General features: G+C 38.8%; 1 protein-coding gene across 1 annotated transcript in view; it reads right to left on the reverse strand.

The window, feature by feature from the left end:
* LOC108673245 (transmembrane protease serine 9-like) overlaps nucleotides 1-13,703 on the reverse strand; it is a gene marked incomplete at its 3' end in the record, with an annotated part of 28,720 nt that extends 15,017 nt beyond the window's left edge. Inside the window, exons 1-3 of the mRNA XM_018161044.2 lie at nucleotides 13,672-13,703; nucleotides 12,939-13,141; nucleotides 4,430-4,479 (exon numbers count right to left, since the gene is read on the reverse strand). Coding sequence (XP_018016533.1) covers nucleotides 4,430-4,479; nucleotides 12,939-13,113 — 225 coding nt within the window. The remainder of the gene's footprint in view (nucleotides 1-4,429; nucleotides 4,480-12,938; nucleotides 13,142-13,671) is intronic.
* Nucleotides 13,704-14,265: the final 562 nt, after the last annotated feature.

Raw genomic sequence — 14,265 nt, forward strand, 5'->3', positions numbered from 1 at the left:
TCTATTTTTCCATTTCTTGTATGTGTTGTACGCTGTTATGATCTTTCGTGCCGAGGTTAATTAATGATCTCGAATTAACACAATTACTTTAGATTTAATGAAAAGTGAACACTTAAATTTAGAACATTGAACAACGTTTACGTGATGAATATATGGGCATCGTTATAGGTATAGAACTATCTTCTTTCATATGCTAGGGCACAGCACTGTAGATGTTCCTCACAACACAGTAACAGACTATACAAGCACAACACTGAATCTTCTTTATAGCCTCTTGTGATCTTCTATCCGGGTTGACTTCTCCCTGCATGAACAAAATCAAATTTACAATAAGTCGAGTAACTCTGCAGTTGTCTGAATTCACTAAACTAGTCCTTGCTTTGGTCCCACAACAAGTCAGCTCTGAATTCTTACGCTGCTACGAGATCTTCAACTCCTTAACTTATTCTACGTCCCACACATTAGTTACTATTGTTCTTATTCTCCCTCTGTTTCCAACAGTACGCCTGAATATTCAGCTAAGATCCTGTAATGACGTCAACGGGTTCCTTTCATTATAGGTTCCACAAATAACCAAGTGAAACAACGAGTGTAATAAGTTCAATCATTACAGATCCCTACATACGCACTTCTCAAATCTGTGCAATAGTGCCAGATAAGATGAGTATTTTTAGCGCATTTTCTCATTCATGGAAAAAATGCACTATTGTGCTCGCCATGTCCGTCTGTCCGTCCGTCCGTCTGTCCGCCCGTGACTTCACGTTTTCGTCGACGAGAAAATGCGCTCTCTGTCACTCATGCTGCAGTGAGTGATGAGTTATATTTTTTCAGGTTTTTAATGCTAAGAACGGTAAAATATTATTTCTGATCAAAATTACTTTGTCTTGTGATTCGGTAAAAAATTGTGTAATTGCTCACGCATAGTTTCAGAAGTGCATGGTGCGTCATTCATTTCCCTCGTTCTTCTTACGAAATTTCTATTATGAGAATTGAATCGATTGAAGATCTGTGTTTTTTTCTAGCTAACGTGAATCTCGATGGAATAGAATGATATCTATTGGAATTTGAAGTTATAACATTTTAACGTCGATATATTATTCGAAGCCCTACAATTCGGAAGTGGATAACACATCTGAAAGATTAGCGTAGAAACTTCTATTTCATATTTATAAATTGATAATAATAATTTATACAGTTTTATCGTGAAGAGATATGCTTATTTATGCGCAATATCATCGACAACATAATGCAGTTTTAACAACAATTTGTAGTAATATAGAAATTTTGCTCAATTTTTCCAACTTAGTGCTATGTTATAGCCTTTATCAATAACGTAGCAATGATATTACGTAATATACCTTCATTGCCTTTATCAATTACGTAAAAATATAAGCATATTTTTAATGGTGATATGGCTAGTGGTGAAGATGCGGTGCCACTAGGGAAGAGTGGAAGAGAACAAGAGGTGGCACAAAGTGGCCAGAAAGCGAAAGGAGATACGAAAAAGAAAATAGGAGATAAAGAAGGTGCATAGCGCATAATTAATTAAGTTCTAGGTGTGGGGTCGGAGAGGTTTAACCGTCATGGCTTTGGACAGTTTACTCAAGGGGTTGTGAAGAGTGATTTGCGGCTCAATATATACAATATTTTCATTTTCTAGTAATATTAAAATAATTAAAACGATAAGTACCCTCTTTATTTATGTGCATTCCACTTTTTCTACTTTAAAACGTTCTTATTTCGTTTGTATTTTTCAAAATCCTGAGGAGGGAAAAGGAAATAATGGTGATCATGGTGATGATGATGAAGTTGAAGGTATTGGTAAGTTGCCCGATATTCAGATAGTTGGTTTGAGGAGTAATTTATTTATTTGTGCTAGATCATCGGTCTCGTCTCTACCGTAAGTCACTCTTCATTGGTGAGTTCCGTTAGTCTGTAGTCGTCGGCAGGTTAACTGCATACCTGGGCCCGTTTAGATTTTTCACTTAAAATCAAACAATCATATAGGCTATCCAATGCAATACATAAGCCCTCATAAAAAGTCCGAGTAACCAGAAGAGCCCGAACTTGTTGGTGGTCTTATGCTGAAAAGTGTTCATGGTCTGATAAGATTTATGAGTTTTTCAATGGTATTGCGTTCAGAGTTGGTAGTTGCCTGTTTCGGCGAACATTTTCTGCCAATGTTGTCTAAATATGGGTTCTTTCTGTAGGAGAGTCTACTTGAGTGTTTTCGCACCTTTAGTTGGGGACTAATTGTTTCGTATTTGAATCAAACATCCGCATTAATGATTTAAAGAATTGTTTCGTGTCTTGCTTGAGCTCGAGTGCTGTGATAAGTTCTTCCCATTTTTTGTTTGGAGGCGTTGGTAAGCGGGTTTGAGTTACGTGTGCAGAGCAGTAAGTTGTCTGCCGAGTGCTGTCGTTTGGGCTGTGAGTTGATATGAGTTGCAAGGACGCTTGGTACTGTGTCTGAATTAGGAAAGTTTCGTATGTGGGTTTTATAACGAAGATTATGCGATGTGTGATACTGAGGCTGGCTGTGTCGGGGGCGTCTGGAACTAGTTTTCTCCAGTATCAAAGTAGGAGTCTATTTCTTCAAGTGATGTGTCAGGCATTGAGGGTACAGAGTGGCAAGTGAGTAATTGTTTATGCAGTGTTCAGTCAATTTTGATATATGATTTGGGATCAGATTGGGATCTCTATCTAGGATGAGATGGTGCTGCTGAATGGTATGTTAACTGAGGGAGTGATTGGTTCGGGTTGTAGGTGATCGTCGTGAAAAGGTTTATTGTTTTGATAACATCGATCTGTCGGTAATGAGTGAGAGTGGGGAAAAGTAGAGGCCTCTGTGAATGGAATGTTATCTGAGGGAGTGATTGGTTCGGGTTGTACGTAGATGTTGTGGGTCTATTGTTTCGGAAAATCGATTTGAGAGGCATTGCTTCTGTCGGTAATGAGAGTGGGTAAAGTAGAGGCCTTTTTGGGTGCATTTCTCTCATACTATGAGGGTGTGAAGCTGTTCTCCTGAACGGTCGGCATTTAAGTCAATATGATTAATGCAGCAAATTCCTGGAGATGTTTTGGTTGTTCCTATAATGATCGGTCCTTTTTGAGTGTATATAGTTATGGCAAGCATGTCTGAACGAAAATTGGCATGTAGTTTGTACGGAATGTGACTTTTCATTGGTATGGCGGTACCTGATTGTGCTTCGTTCACTTTTTTGCTGTTATATAGGGATGATAGTCGAAAATTTTCAAGTGTTGGTGCTGATGAGGTAGTGATTATTAATGAAGATGACATTGTCTGTGCGATAGTTGTTGTAAATGTTTGACTAAGCAAATTTTTTGTTGTTCAAATTTTTGACGATGTGTTGTTGTATTCTTAGTGAGAGCAGTGAAATCATGTTGGAAGGGGAGACTTAGAAGTGGTCGCTTTGGTTTTTTGGAAGTGGTTTTTATAGTGGTAGTAATTCGGCCCACGCTGTTAAATATGTCATGTTGATATATTGGAATCATGTTGATATATTGTGCTTGTTTAATTCAAGTTTGCCGCGTCTCATCGGATCAATTTTCGTCGAATCAAAGTCCTTTACTTGAGAGCTTTAGTCCGTATTCTCTCTTCTGAAGTTCGTCAATTTACCAAATATTATTCGGTGTTAATGGAATTTTGCAACGCTCTTTTAGTACTTCTTAACAGCTTTACAGTTGTAGGATTGTCATTTCCTGATGCCGAAATTAATTTCCTGATGCCGAAATGGCGACCAATTAATGTTGGTCTACTCTAAATTTTCTTTCTCACTGGTTGAGGTCGATGGGAGCCTTTTGTAACTATAGGTTACGTCCTGGCGGTTATCGTCGTAGATTCTAGTGTGTCCTCCTCATCGATGTACTAGGTAATTCGGTCACATTCGGCGTCGGTGGTTTAGGTGTAAGGAGCGTGGAAGACGTTGAATATCCTAGCCGAGTCGAGACCTGGAAATGTTGAATCTATGTTGTTGTTAACTTCTATCGATTGTGATAATATTGCTCAAAATCCTTGCTGACAGGATAGTCTGTCAATGTGTGCATCCAATACTAATGTTGTTATTTAGATTAGTGTCGAGCTTGTGAGAGTCAAGTTGTGTTGTCGGTAATTGTTTGTTGTATGGTCTGATTTGTAATATCTACGCATTATTGGTCGGCTTTTGCTGCATTGTTTTCTGTTGATTGACTATTAAACAGATTGACTTATTTGTGGTATAGGCATTTCGCGGCGAGTGTACGATGGTCATTTTGGCTGTTGAGGAATTTTTTGAAGGGTTCGTATAATGGAAGTATTTATTCGGTATATTCAGAACCAGTGCAAAAAAGTACTTGTCATTTATAGAAGAGTGCAGCTCGCTTGAGATATTGAAGACTTAAAAGTGAACTATGACTACCACCCACTCACCAACCACGGAAAACGATGAGTTCCAGCGTTGGAGGCCACTTGGCCGCAATCTGAAAAAATAAAACCACTCGAAAGTTTTTATTTGCGCTGATTATCTATTATGTACTTACCCGCAATTCAGATACCTATAGAGTTGTCCTATTTATAAGTGGCATTTGATGAAAACTCTCATTGTACATTACATTGTTCCTGTTAACAACATTTGCTCTAAAAGAGGGAGTTTTGGTCGATGATGGTTATTGAAATTTATAAACAAGAACCAACAGCAGGGGCCACGGCTATAAACTAAAAAAACAGCGTTGGAACACATTCATGCGACAACATTTCTTCTCGCTTCGAGTCACCGACATGTGGAACAGCCTCCCTAATAGCATCGTTGACGCTCCGAGTATGAGCATCTTCAAAAACAGACTAGACGAAGCTATGCAGGAGCATATGTCCAGTCTTAAAATGCCTAGCAAAAAGCAGCTATCTCAATCAATCGTCAGCTATGGAAAGATCGGGTTCCAAAGGCCGGATCCCTTGTGAATCATGTCACGAAAAGTTCAAGAATCGGCAACAGGCCATGGGCCTATTTCTTCAACGCCGACACTTCTATTCTATTCTATTCTATAACGTTATTGAAGATTTTGGGTTTAATTGTTCGATCGGCAATTGCTTTCATTCTGTCTGGTTGGTTTCCGTAGTGCCTTACTTTAGGCTTGTATGTATAAGTTCTCGTATGAATAGGTTACGGCGAAAATCGTACAGAGAGAGGGTTTCTATGAAACACTGGTACATTTCATAATAAAATGGGAAATTCAAAAATGGGAAATGGGAAATTCACACGTTGACAGAAATCTCTGGTACATGGAAAAGAAAGTCCGAACACAATCAAAATTGAAAACATATCTGTAAAGATCACTCAAACATCCCTATTTACTAGAAACATTGATCCTTTGCTTGTCTGTTGTATGGTAAATGACCGTTCTTCACGCGCACATTACGACCGTATTAGCAGCGGCCGTACCGCGGCTGTTGCCGCGCGTCCCTGCAGTCGCCTCCCGCAGTCTTTTCTTTCTCCGTAACTGTTGTGTCTCGCTGCATGATAAAAATGTGTCACGCTGAGCCTGGCCGTAGGTTTCTTTTAACGACCGTACTCATGAATATGTTCATTTCGTACGTACTCATGCGTTCATTTTCATAGTCGAATATATTACTCCGAGCTCGCTGCCGTACTTCGATCTGCTGTTGGCGATCGTGACCACACCGCTTCTTCTGATGAGAATTATGACCGTACTGTGCTGATGATCACAGTGACCATGCCGTGCTTATGACCGTACAGATAAAATAATTCGTATGCAGTGCTCAAAACTTGAAGCTTCATGATTTCCGCCGTTATAATCGTTGGAAATCTCGTCGTCTCTCACGTTGCCACACGGCTGCATGAGTCGCAGCCGGAGTGTTGATGTTGACCGTACATATATATGTCAGAGTCATTCCTTATAGATTTTTGACGTAGTTTTATCGGAATTGTAGTGTTATGACTGAGTCGATGTTTATTTATTTCGCGACCCGCCGCCCGTTATGCCGTTATTTCGCGACCCGCCGTCCAACGGCTGAAGCCGTTGCGGGGACAGCTGCAGACCGTACTGGCGTGACGGTCACCAGTCACCACAGTAGAACAACCTTTGAAGCGAATTTTAGGGCCGTTATATACGCTGGTGCGCCCACATTTAAGCTGAAGTGACGCCGCGACAGTTTCGCCCTTGAGCATTCCAAGCAAGATACCCCGGTCATAAACCCTCGGTCTTACGGTCTCGAGAACAATAGCGTCTTGTACATACTTCATCGCTTCGAACCGCATTCATAGCATTCTCAACACCTACGCATAATACAGGTTCACTATTACCTACTTTATTCATTTCCCCTCATGTTCCCTGAAAAAAAACCGCTAGCTACGCTCACTAATCTTTTATTTTTTTTTTTTGTGAGTTACCCTTCTTAAATTCTATGACAAAATATACGTGCATATATTAAATAAAAAAAGGAGCAATGAAATATTTAAGACAACTATTCATCCACAGATCAATTATTTCTGTAATAATCAGTATACAATTATTCCGCACGTTATACTTCTCTGCCTAATTATATTTGGAAGTCACTGTTCCCAATCCTTAAAACACAAAATAACATCATGTGAAACATCAACAAGAAAAATAATCCTACCACATTAGAACACCTCATCGTCTCTTTATCAGGAAAATATTATCCGCAAATACAACATTCATTTACACAACTCAAACACATAAATATCATTTCATATTAACTTCTTACATATTTATCACCTTTTACTTTATCAAATCATGTTACTCCGAACATCGGATTTTACAGCTCATTTACCGCAGCACTTATGTACTGGGTCAGTTTCAATATTTATGGTTGCAACGAGAAACAATTTCACCTGCGTACCACTGATTTAAGAATTTATCCAGGATGCACTGAATGCAGTTTGTCGAACTAAACACAAAGAAAAAAAACCTATCCCTACCTAAAACATATCCTCAACCAGTGTGCATTTTCCAGAGCCAACACTTGATCAAAAATCATCGCACCTTATCAACGGCGCCTCATCACGTCAAAATCTCAGCCATCCTGGCAATACGAGTTTCCTTCCTGAACTGCCTGAAGCTCCCCTAAACATTTCCGTATCATTCAAGTTCTCTTGGAATTTTTCATCAAACATCACATTATTCAGTATTTTTCTCAGCAAAATAAACCATCACTTTGGCTTTTAAAAATTCTCAGTTGAGTCTATCATTTATACGTCACCTCAAACTCAAGTCAGTTTTATTACTCACTCATATAAGCACTTTCCCTTCAAATCAACCGCAAAATATTCGAATTCTTCCCTAGTCAGACATCCTTTGGTTATATCTCACGCTGCTGATACTCGCACTCTTTTGTCACATACCGATCCTTATTATTTATCACCAATTCGTACACAATTAAATTCTTGTCATCATTTAACTCAATCACATTCTTACCTCGTTATCATTTAGACGATAGTCTAGTGTAATTCAAACTTAAAATAAACGCTCCAACCTCTACTCTTAACTACAAGTCAATCTACTGGGCATAAAAATTGTCAACTAAAATTCAATACCTATCCTAAAAAGTTTTGATGAGCAAACAAATAAAGCTAAGTCACAACCAGGACTTTGTTCATAATTGCGATCGTCTATATTAAGTTCGACGCTCATTTTTTATATTAAATAAGTTTTTAAGGTTGATATAATTGTGTTGTGAGGGTTAGTATACATTTACATTAGGAATTAATTTCTTGCCGCGATCATAGGAGTGTTAGCGGAGAGATAGTTTTAAGGGAGAATTTTTTCTGCTTTCTGTGTATTTTTCCTGTGTGAACGCAGGACTTCATTCAGGGTGATAAGTATTAAACGGAGGAGTTCTTAAGTATGCGAGGCTTGTTCTATCTTTGTTTTTCTTTGTATGTGTTTTATTTTGGAGTAATTTTTCGAACGCTGATATGGATGTGCAGGGAGAGAGACGGCACTGGTAAGGTGTTCACGTGGTGCTGATGTTGAATAATGAGAGGATCAGAAGTGATTGACGGGGAGGTCAGTTCTGCCCAGATAGTGTGATGATAGTAATTTGAGGTGATTGTAAATGGGTAAATTTCACCCAGCCTAATGTCGTAACGAAAGTTATTCGGTTTTAGGATGTCTAATTATCAGATGAGATAGAAAAAATGCTTGACGCGTAGCTTACAATAATTTTTTACATGTCTTGGGAAGACATGATTAGAGTGGAAATTAACAGTTAATTAAGATGTGACTTGCGAGGGAATGCGAATAGCAAGATATAAGGCGAAGCGGTTGTTCCTGTTGATGGGAAAAGACTTTGGGTGGTTTAGGTCAAAATTAAGCGACGCGCTACGTGGGTTGCGAACCAGATTATAAAACGAATCGGGCTTGAGAAATAGGAAGAGTCAGTCCAGTCTAGAGTCGAGTCTCGAATGGGTGTCTCGAGCGAGCTAGCCAGTTGAGTGGGCGGCCGGCGTATTATGGGGTGATCGAGCAATGTTATATGCGCAGAAGGATGGTGATACGGCAGTTTTTCTACTAAACGGAACGACAACGTTTATATACCATATGCAAAAGACAGCCGATAAGATTGGAAGACGCTGAAAACACATTACGGAAACTACAACGAGAACGAATTAAGTTCAACGACGTTCTTGTAGAATCTAGACGACTTGCGTTGATCAACGAATTGAGTGAGAACTACTCGACAGTCCACGACCTTCTTCGGATCTCCAGTATCGGGATTTGACTCCACAGAAGGTGATGAGTCTGCACCAGCACAGCCGCATTCAGAACATCATCGAGGAGACGCCAACACAAGGTTTCACTACGACCAACACGAGGCACATAAGGATCCAATAATAATTACAGCGGTGCAAGTCACGAAGTGCTTGTGACCGTAACGGTCACAAGCCCCGGTGATGAACTCGTTAGGAATTTAATGGAGGCAAAGCTGTTATGTAGTTTAAGATTTGTGTCTAATCCTGATTATTGATCGATTTTGTAGGTGACGATAATCCGTGTTCTTGACCAGAATGTTGTTTAATTCATCTACCTAGCCTTCTAGATGATTTGTTATGTCCTTGTTTTGGATGTCGTACGTGATTGATCCAGCATGGTAATAGGTGTATGGTTTTCTTCGTAATATAGGAAGCTTAAACCTTGCCATATGTTGTCATTTCCCTCGTTTGTTAACTCGTACTTGCCAGATCGATAACCTATGAAACGTGCCATTATAGCCGCTGCGGCCAACTAACCTGACAAATCTATCGAGTTACTCTAGAGAGAAAGATCGAAGTAATAAAATCACGACAACAATTCCCCGTCTCTTAAACAAACGCATTTCAACTTTACTCAAGCAACAGTGATTGTCGTTTAATGTTTATCCTATATGTATAATAGCCTAATAGGTAGTTTCATTCATATGCACAATGACACCGGGTTCCTAGTTTATGATCAGACAAGGCCTACAAATTCCAAATAAAGATGCCAGCACATGAATGGGCTGAAAAGATACGAATAAAAAGAACAGCCACATTCATAAATTGTTGTGTTGGCTTTCACGAATGAGCTAAAATAAAATAAAATCTTACATCAAGCGACGGGGTTTAAATACTGCAATTATTAATTGCATGAAAAAATGGGTAGACCGGTCGATATCAATTGTACTAAAACGTAGATGCAGCTGCAGTGCAAGGAGGGAACGACGTCCATTCAACGTCAAATAGTAACCCTAATAACGGCGCCCACGTGGTATTTACAAATACCACATGGGCGCCGTTATAAGGCCTACTATTTGAAGTTGAATGGACGTGTGAGCCGGAAGGCGTTCGACTGCCTGCAGCCTGGCGTGTTGCCTAAACGGCGCTCTCGGTGCAGGTTGGCGGCTTATATCCCTTTACCGCCCGAATTATTTTTATGCAGTGAGTAAATGTTTTGATCATGAATTTATGTTGTTTCTGACTCAAGGGAAGGCAATATAAGAAGAAATCACCAAATATATTTTTATGTATATAGATACATAAACGCGACTTTAAGATCCACTTGGGCTTCTGAAGGAAAAATCTACACTGGCTTTCAAAATACACTTGGGCAAATGAATAGAATCAATTGACTAGAATAAAATAAAACCCCTCTAAAACTTAAAAAAATTACAGCAGAATACTTCACTACCTACATATAGCNCAGGTAGTATGTTGCGCGATGATCCTGAAAAAAATAACTACAATGAACAAACAGTCGAAAACAATATCTCTTTCGTGGAGGGAATGAAAGGATAACAGCGATTATTCTGTATAAAGTTTTCCTGATAACATGTTAAAAATGTGAAATTTATAAAATATTATCTTTCATATGACAAAAATATCGCTGTTCATTCAAAAATTAGAAATAAAAAAAATTTGTATATAATTTTATCCAGCTTCAACGCCCAGATGTACTTTCAAATCCACTATATTTCATGGCACCTTGAGCCCAACTGGATTTCTAAATCCACCCGATAAATACTGATGGAATTAGAGCAATGTCACCTCAATATCTGATGTATGCAATTGTTTTCTTTCTTTATATATCAGTGAAGATGCACAAATTATTTTGAAACATTTTCTCACCTGGTTTATCCTCCATTGCACGTCAAATCAGGGACAGTTACAAGTGCAGCGTCGCATATCATAACGCCACGGAAGTTGGCGGGCAACTGACGAACGAATGTAAACAAACCGCTCATTCTCTTTCAGAGCTTTGCATAGCAGTGTAATCTGAAGGCCAGTTGGGCTGCTGAGCCATACGAGTGAGAAATATTCCCTATACAAGTGTTTTTTTGAAAGGCGACTTGAAAGTCCGATTTGGCGGTAAAGGGATATATACAAGCCCCCTATTATTGTATATTTGGCTGTGGTCGTTATACGGAGGTATAGCGATTTCTGGGTTCCAAAGGCCGGATCCCTTGTGAATCAAGTCACGAAAAGTTCAAGAATCGGCAACAGGCCAATGCCGACACTTCTATTCTATTCTTTCAGTAAGAAACGCAGCCTAGCACACCATGCTCAAATATCGTCACATGTCAGGAATTCGCAATTTAAGCACACTTAAAATGCTTGATTGCAAAAATCATGGGTGTGTAAACGGGTATTTAAATATCACAATAATGTATGTATTTACCACAGCATATATGTAATAAGTGGTAAACGTACTCATTCAGACAGTCATACAACAAACACAATTTAACTCACGCGTAACATGTGTAGGCGCAAGATATTACTCTCATGAGCAAGCACCACAGGCAACGATTGCGAAGAGATAGATTACTTCAAGAAATCTATGATTATATCAGCTGAGAAAAATTGGTTAAAGTAAATGAAAAAATTTTTGTGTGAACTTCTATCCTAAAACTACGAAAACGACTCGATACCTTTGTACTCAGTTCTTGAATTTATTTCCCATTGTAAATTCCGCATTTGGCATTTCCAATAGGAAAATTTAGCACTTGATCCACGAGGCTTGTACCAATACGAAAAAATCGCTCAATTTATTACGAGAAAAATAACGACCCAGATGAAATAGTTTATTATACTGTTGTGAATATAGCAGGATATTGAGGCGAACTCGTCGACGAATCGATGGGCTCTGGAGCAACGACGGCGAACAGATGGCGAGTTGTGTCTTATTAGTTTTGGTATTTTAGTTTTTTGTGCGAGATCATCTTGTATTTCTATATTTAATGCGAGTATCATCTTGTCTCGCTATGTCCCATATTAAAAATAACAGTTGAAACCGGTCTAAATGTTTATAATAAAATTAAAGGGTCTCAAATAAAATGATAAAGAGACGCAGATTCTTAATGAGCACTACATGCAGTCTCCTGGCAGTCTTATCCGTACATCCAACAACGCGCCATATGTTTTCATGCAGTGGAGATAGCACGGCAGAGAGGCACGAGTAAACGTACCTGTCTCTTCTATTGTTTTGCATTTTATCAACTGATAAATCACTCGTGTGGCCTCGGACTTCTATCGGACACAATCTATGACAATCCCTAGTAAATTTTTCAGTGTAAAAAGAATGGAAAACAACTATAAGGTAAGATATTCGATCACACTGTGTCTGCGATAAACAAATTTAATAAATTTATCTTTACTCACAAATAATAGAAATAGAGCGCTAGTTAGGACACGGAACTTAATATTGATAGGTAGGCAATCAACAACTAAATTGTTATGTACAAAATTATTAATATTTCAGTAAGCACTCTATGACATAAAAAAGTATAATTAATTACAAACTGAATATTCTCAAGGAGCAAGTGAACCTAATCGCCGTAATTAAGCAAAAAAAAAATATATTGAAACGATTTTTTAACTGTTGCGGTACCGATAAAAACAATATGTTCTTATCAAATATTGATAGGAACAAGCGGTGACACAAGGTGGCCAACGTAAAGAAGGAGAAATGGAAAGGACAGTAGACGTTTAAAAAAAAGGCGCAGAACCTGTTTGAATGGCGTATGGGGTTTAGATGTGATCCCTCAGGCCTTTTGATAAGTTATACGTGGAGGTGACGGGGAGGTTGGTGATTTCTTATTTACATTATTTATATTTTTGAGCAAAGTTGAACGAAAATGAAAATAATGAGTACTACCTGTATATAAAATAAATTTTACGTCGCGCACATCATGTGTCTGATGCTTAAGTGTGATGCTGTAGAGGCCTGAATACTACAGCATCACACTTAACCTTGGACAAACGCAGACTCACTTCTTACAAACGCTGACCGAAAGTGTGATGCTGTAGAGGCCTGAATACTACAGCATCACACTTAACCTAAAACAAACGATGACTCACTTCTGACAAACGCTGACCGAAAGTGTGATGCTGTAGAGGCCTGAATACTACAGCATCACACTTAACCTAAAACAAACGCAGACTCACTTCTGACAAACGCTGACCGAAGCACTGGAGTTAAGTGAGTGACCGGAGTGGTGGTCGTGCGTTCCGGGACTTTTGGGATGAAGTCAGCGATGGAGTCTCGTCTCACAGCAAGAGTGGCAGTCAAGATAAGTAGCAAGAATACGCATGTCGACGCACTCATAATGGAAGCAGCCATTGTATAGGCTCTTCTTACGATTAATTTTCTGCGAAAAAAAAAACAACAAATAGGTTTGTAGCTAAAAAATTGACCGTCCTATAGTTATTGCCCAGTTTTTAATTAATGTAACTTCTCGATTTATTATTAAAACACATGAAGCTTGTGAGACAGAATCATGCGGCCTAAGATTCAATAAGAAAATTCTTCGCTAGATAGTGATCCATCCAATGGAGCTGTAATTAAGTGAACGAGATGCTTAAAAGTTCGAGTGCGAACTCAAAAGAATCGCACGGATGGAATAATATTAATCATGATTAAATCTGGGCTACTGATGCTAACGCAGACGTAAATAAGGTTAATTCTGTCTACATTGCCGAGGCAACGCCTCGCTTGAGACTGAATTTTAGTCGTCACAGTAAACTTCACCAAAGATAATTTGAAACTTTGGAACAGAGGCTTGTTGGTGTGACTATTGCTGCTAAGAATCATTTAAACACGGGCTTCAGCCGCTTAATTTTCAGATCAGCCGATCTCCTTCCTTCCATTTTGCAAATCATAGGCTGCGGCCAGACTTACGATTCAATCACCGAGAACAGATTCCAGGCCCTGTTAATATCCTGACACGTTAAGTATTGTGGACATGTGTATCACTTTAGTGTTCTGTGCTTGCTAAAAATACGGCCTATCGTTCTACAACATTTTATGGTGAAAGTTGTCCGATGCACTTAACAGCTAAGGCCTTTTCAGCTCATCCATGTCAAAAACGCACGTGATTTCAAGTAGCTATTTACTGATTATCCTTCGATGTATATCAATAAATGAGGTGAATTCTGATCACATGCATCAAAATTTTCAGTTCAATGATGTATAACAAAATATACTAAAAGTAAAAAAGTAAATTATTAAATAATAAACAATAAATTTATAAAGTAAAGCAATAAATAATAACTGTTGGAGACAATGCTGAGCAGTTATAGACGCGACTGATGTGCCATAAGGGAAATATCACCAACTGAACTCAGCGCTGAATCCTGCAACATTGCACTGCAGGATTTGTACGGTATGCTTACGCCAAGGTCACAGTGGCAAAAAATAACATCACGTTGCCTAACTTGTCAACATTCCTATTAGGCTCTCATTTCTATTTTATGTCTTCCAAACATATAACGT

Source organism: Hyalella azteca, unplaced genomic scaffold, assembly GCF_000764305.2.
Source record: "Hyalella azteca isolate HAZT.00-mixed unplaced genomic scaffold, Hazt_2.0.2 contig6121, whole genome shotgun sequence".
Classification (NCBI taxonomy): Eukaryota; Metazoa; Arthropoda; class Malacostraca; order Amphipoda; family Hyalellidae; genus Hyalella; species Hyalella azteca.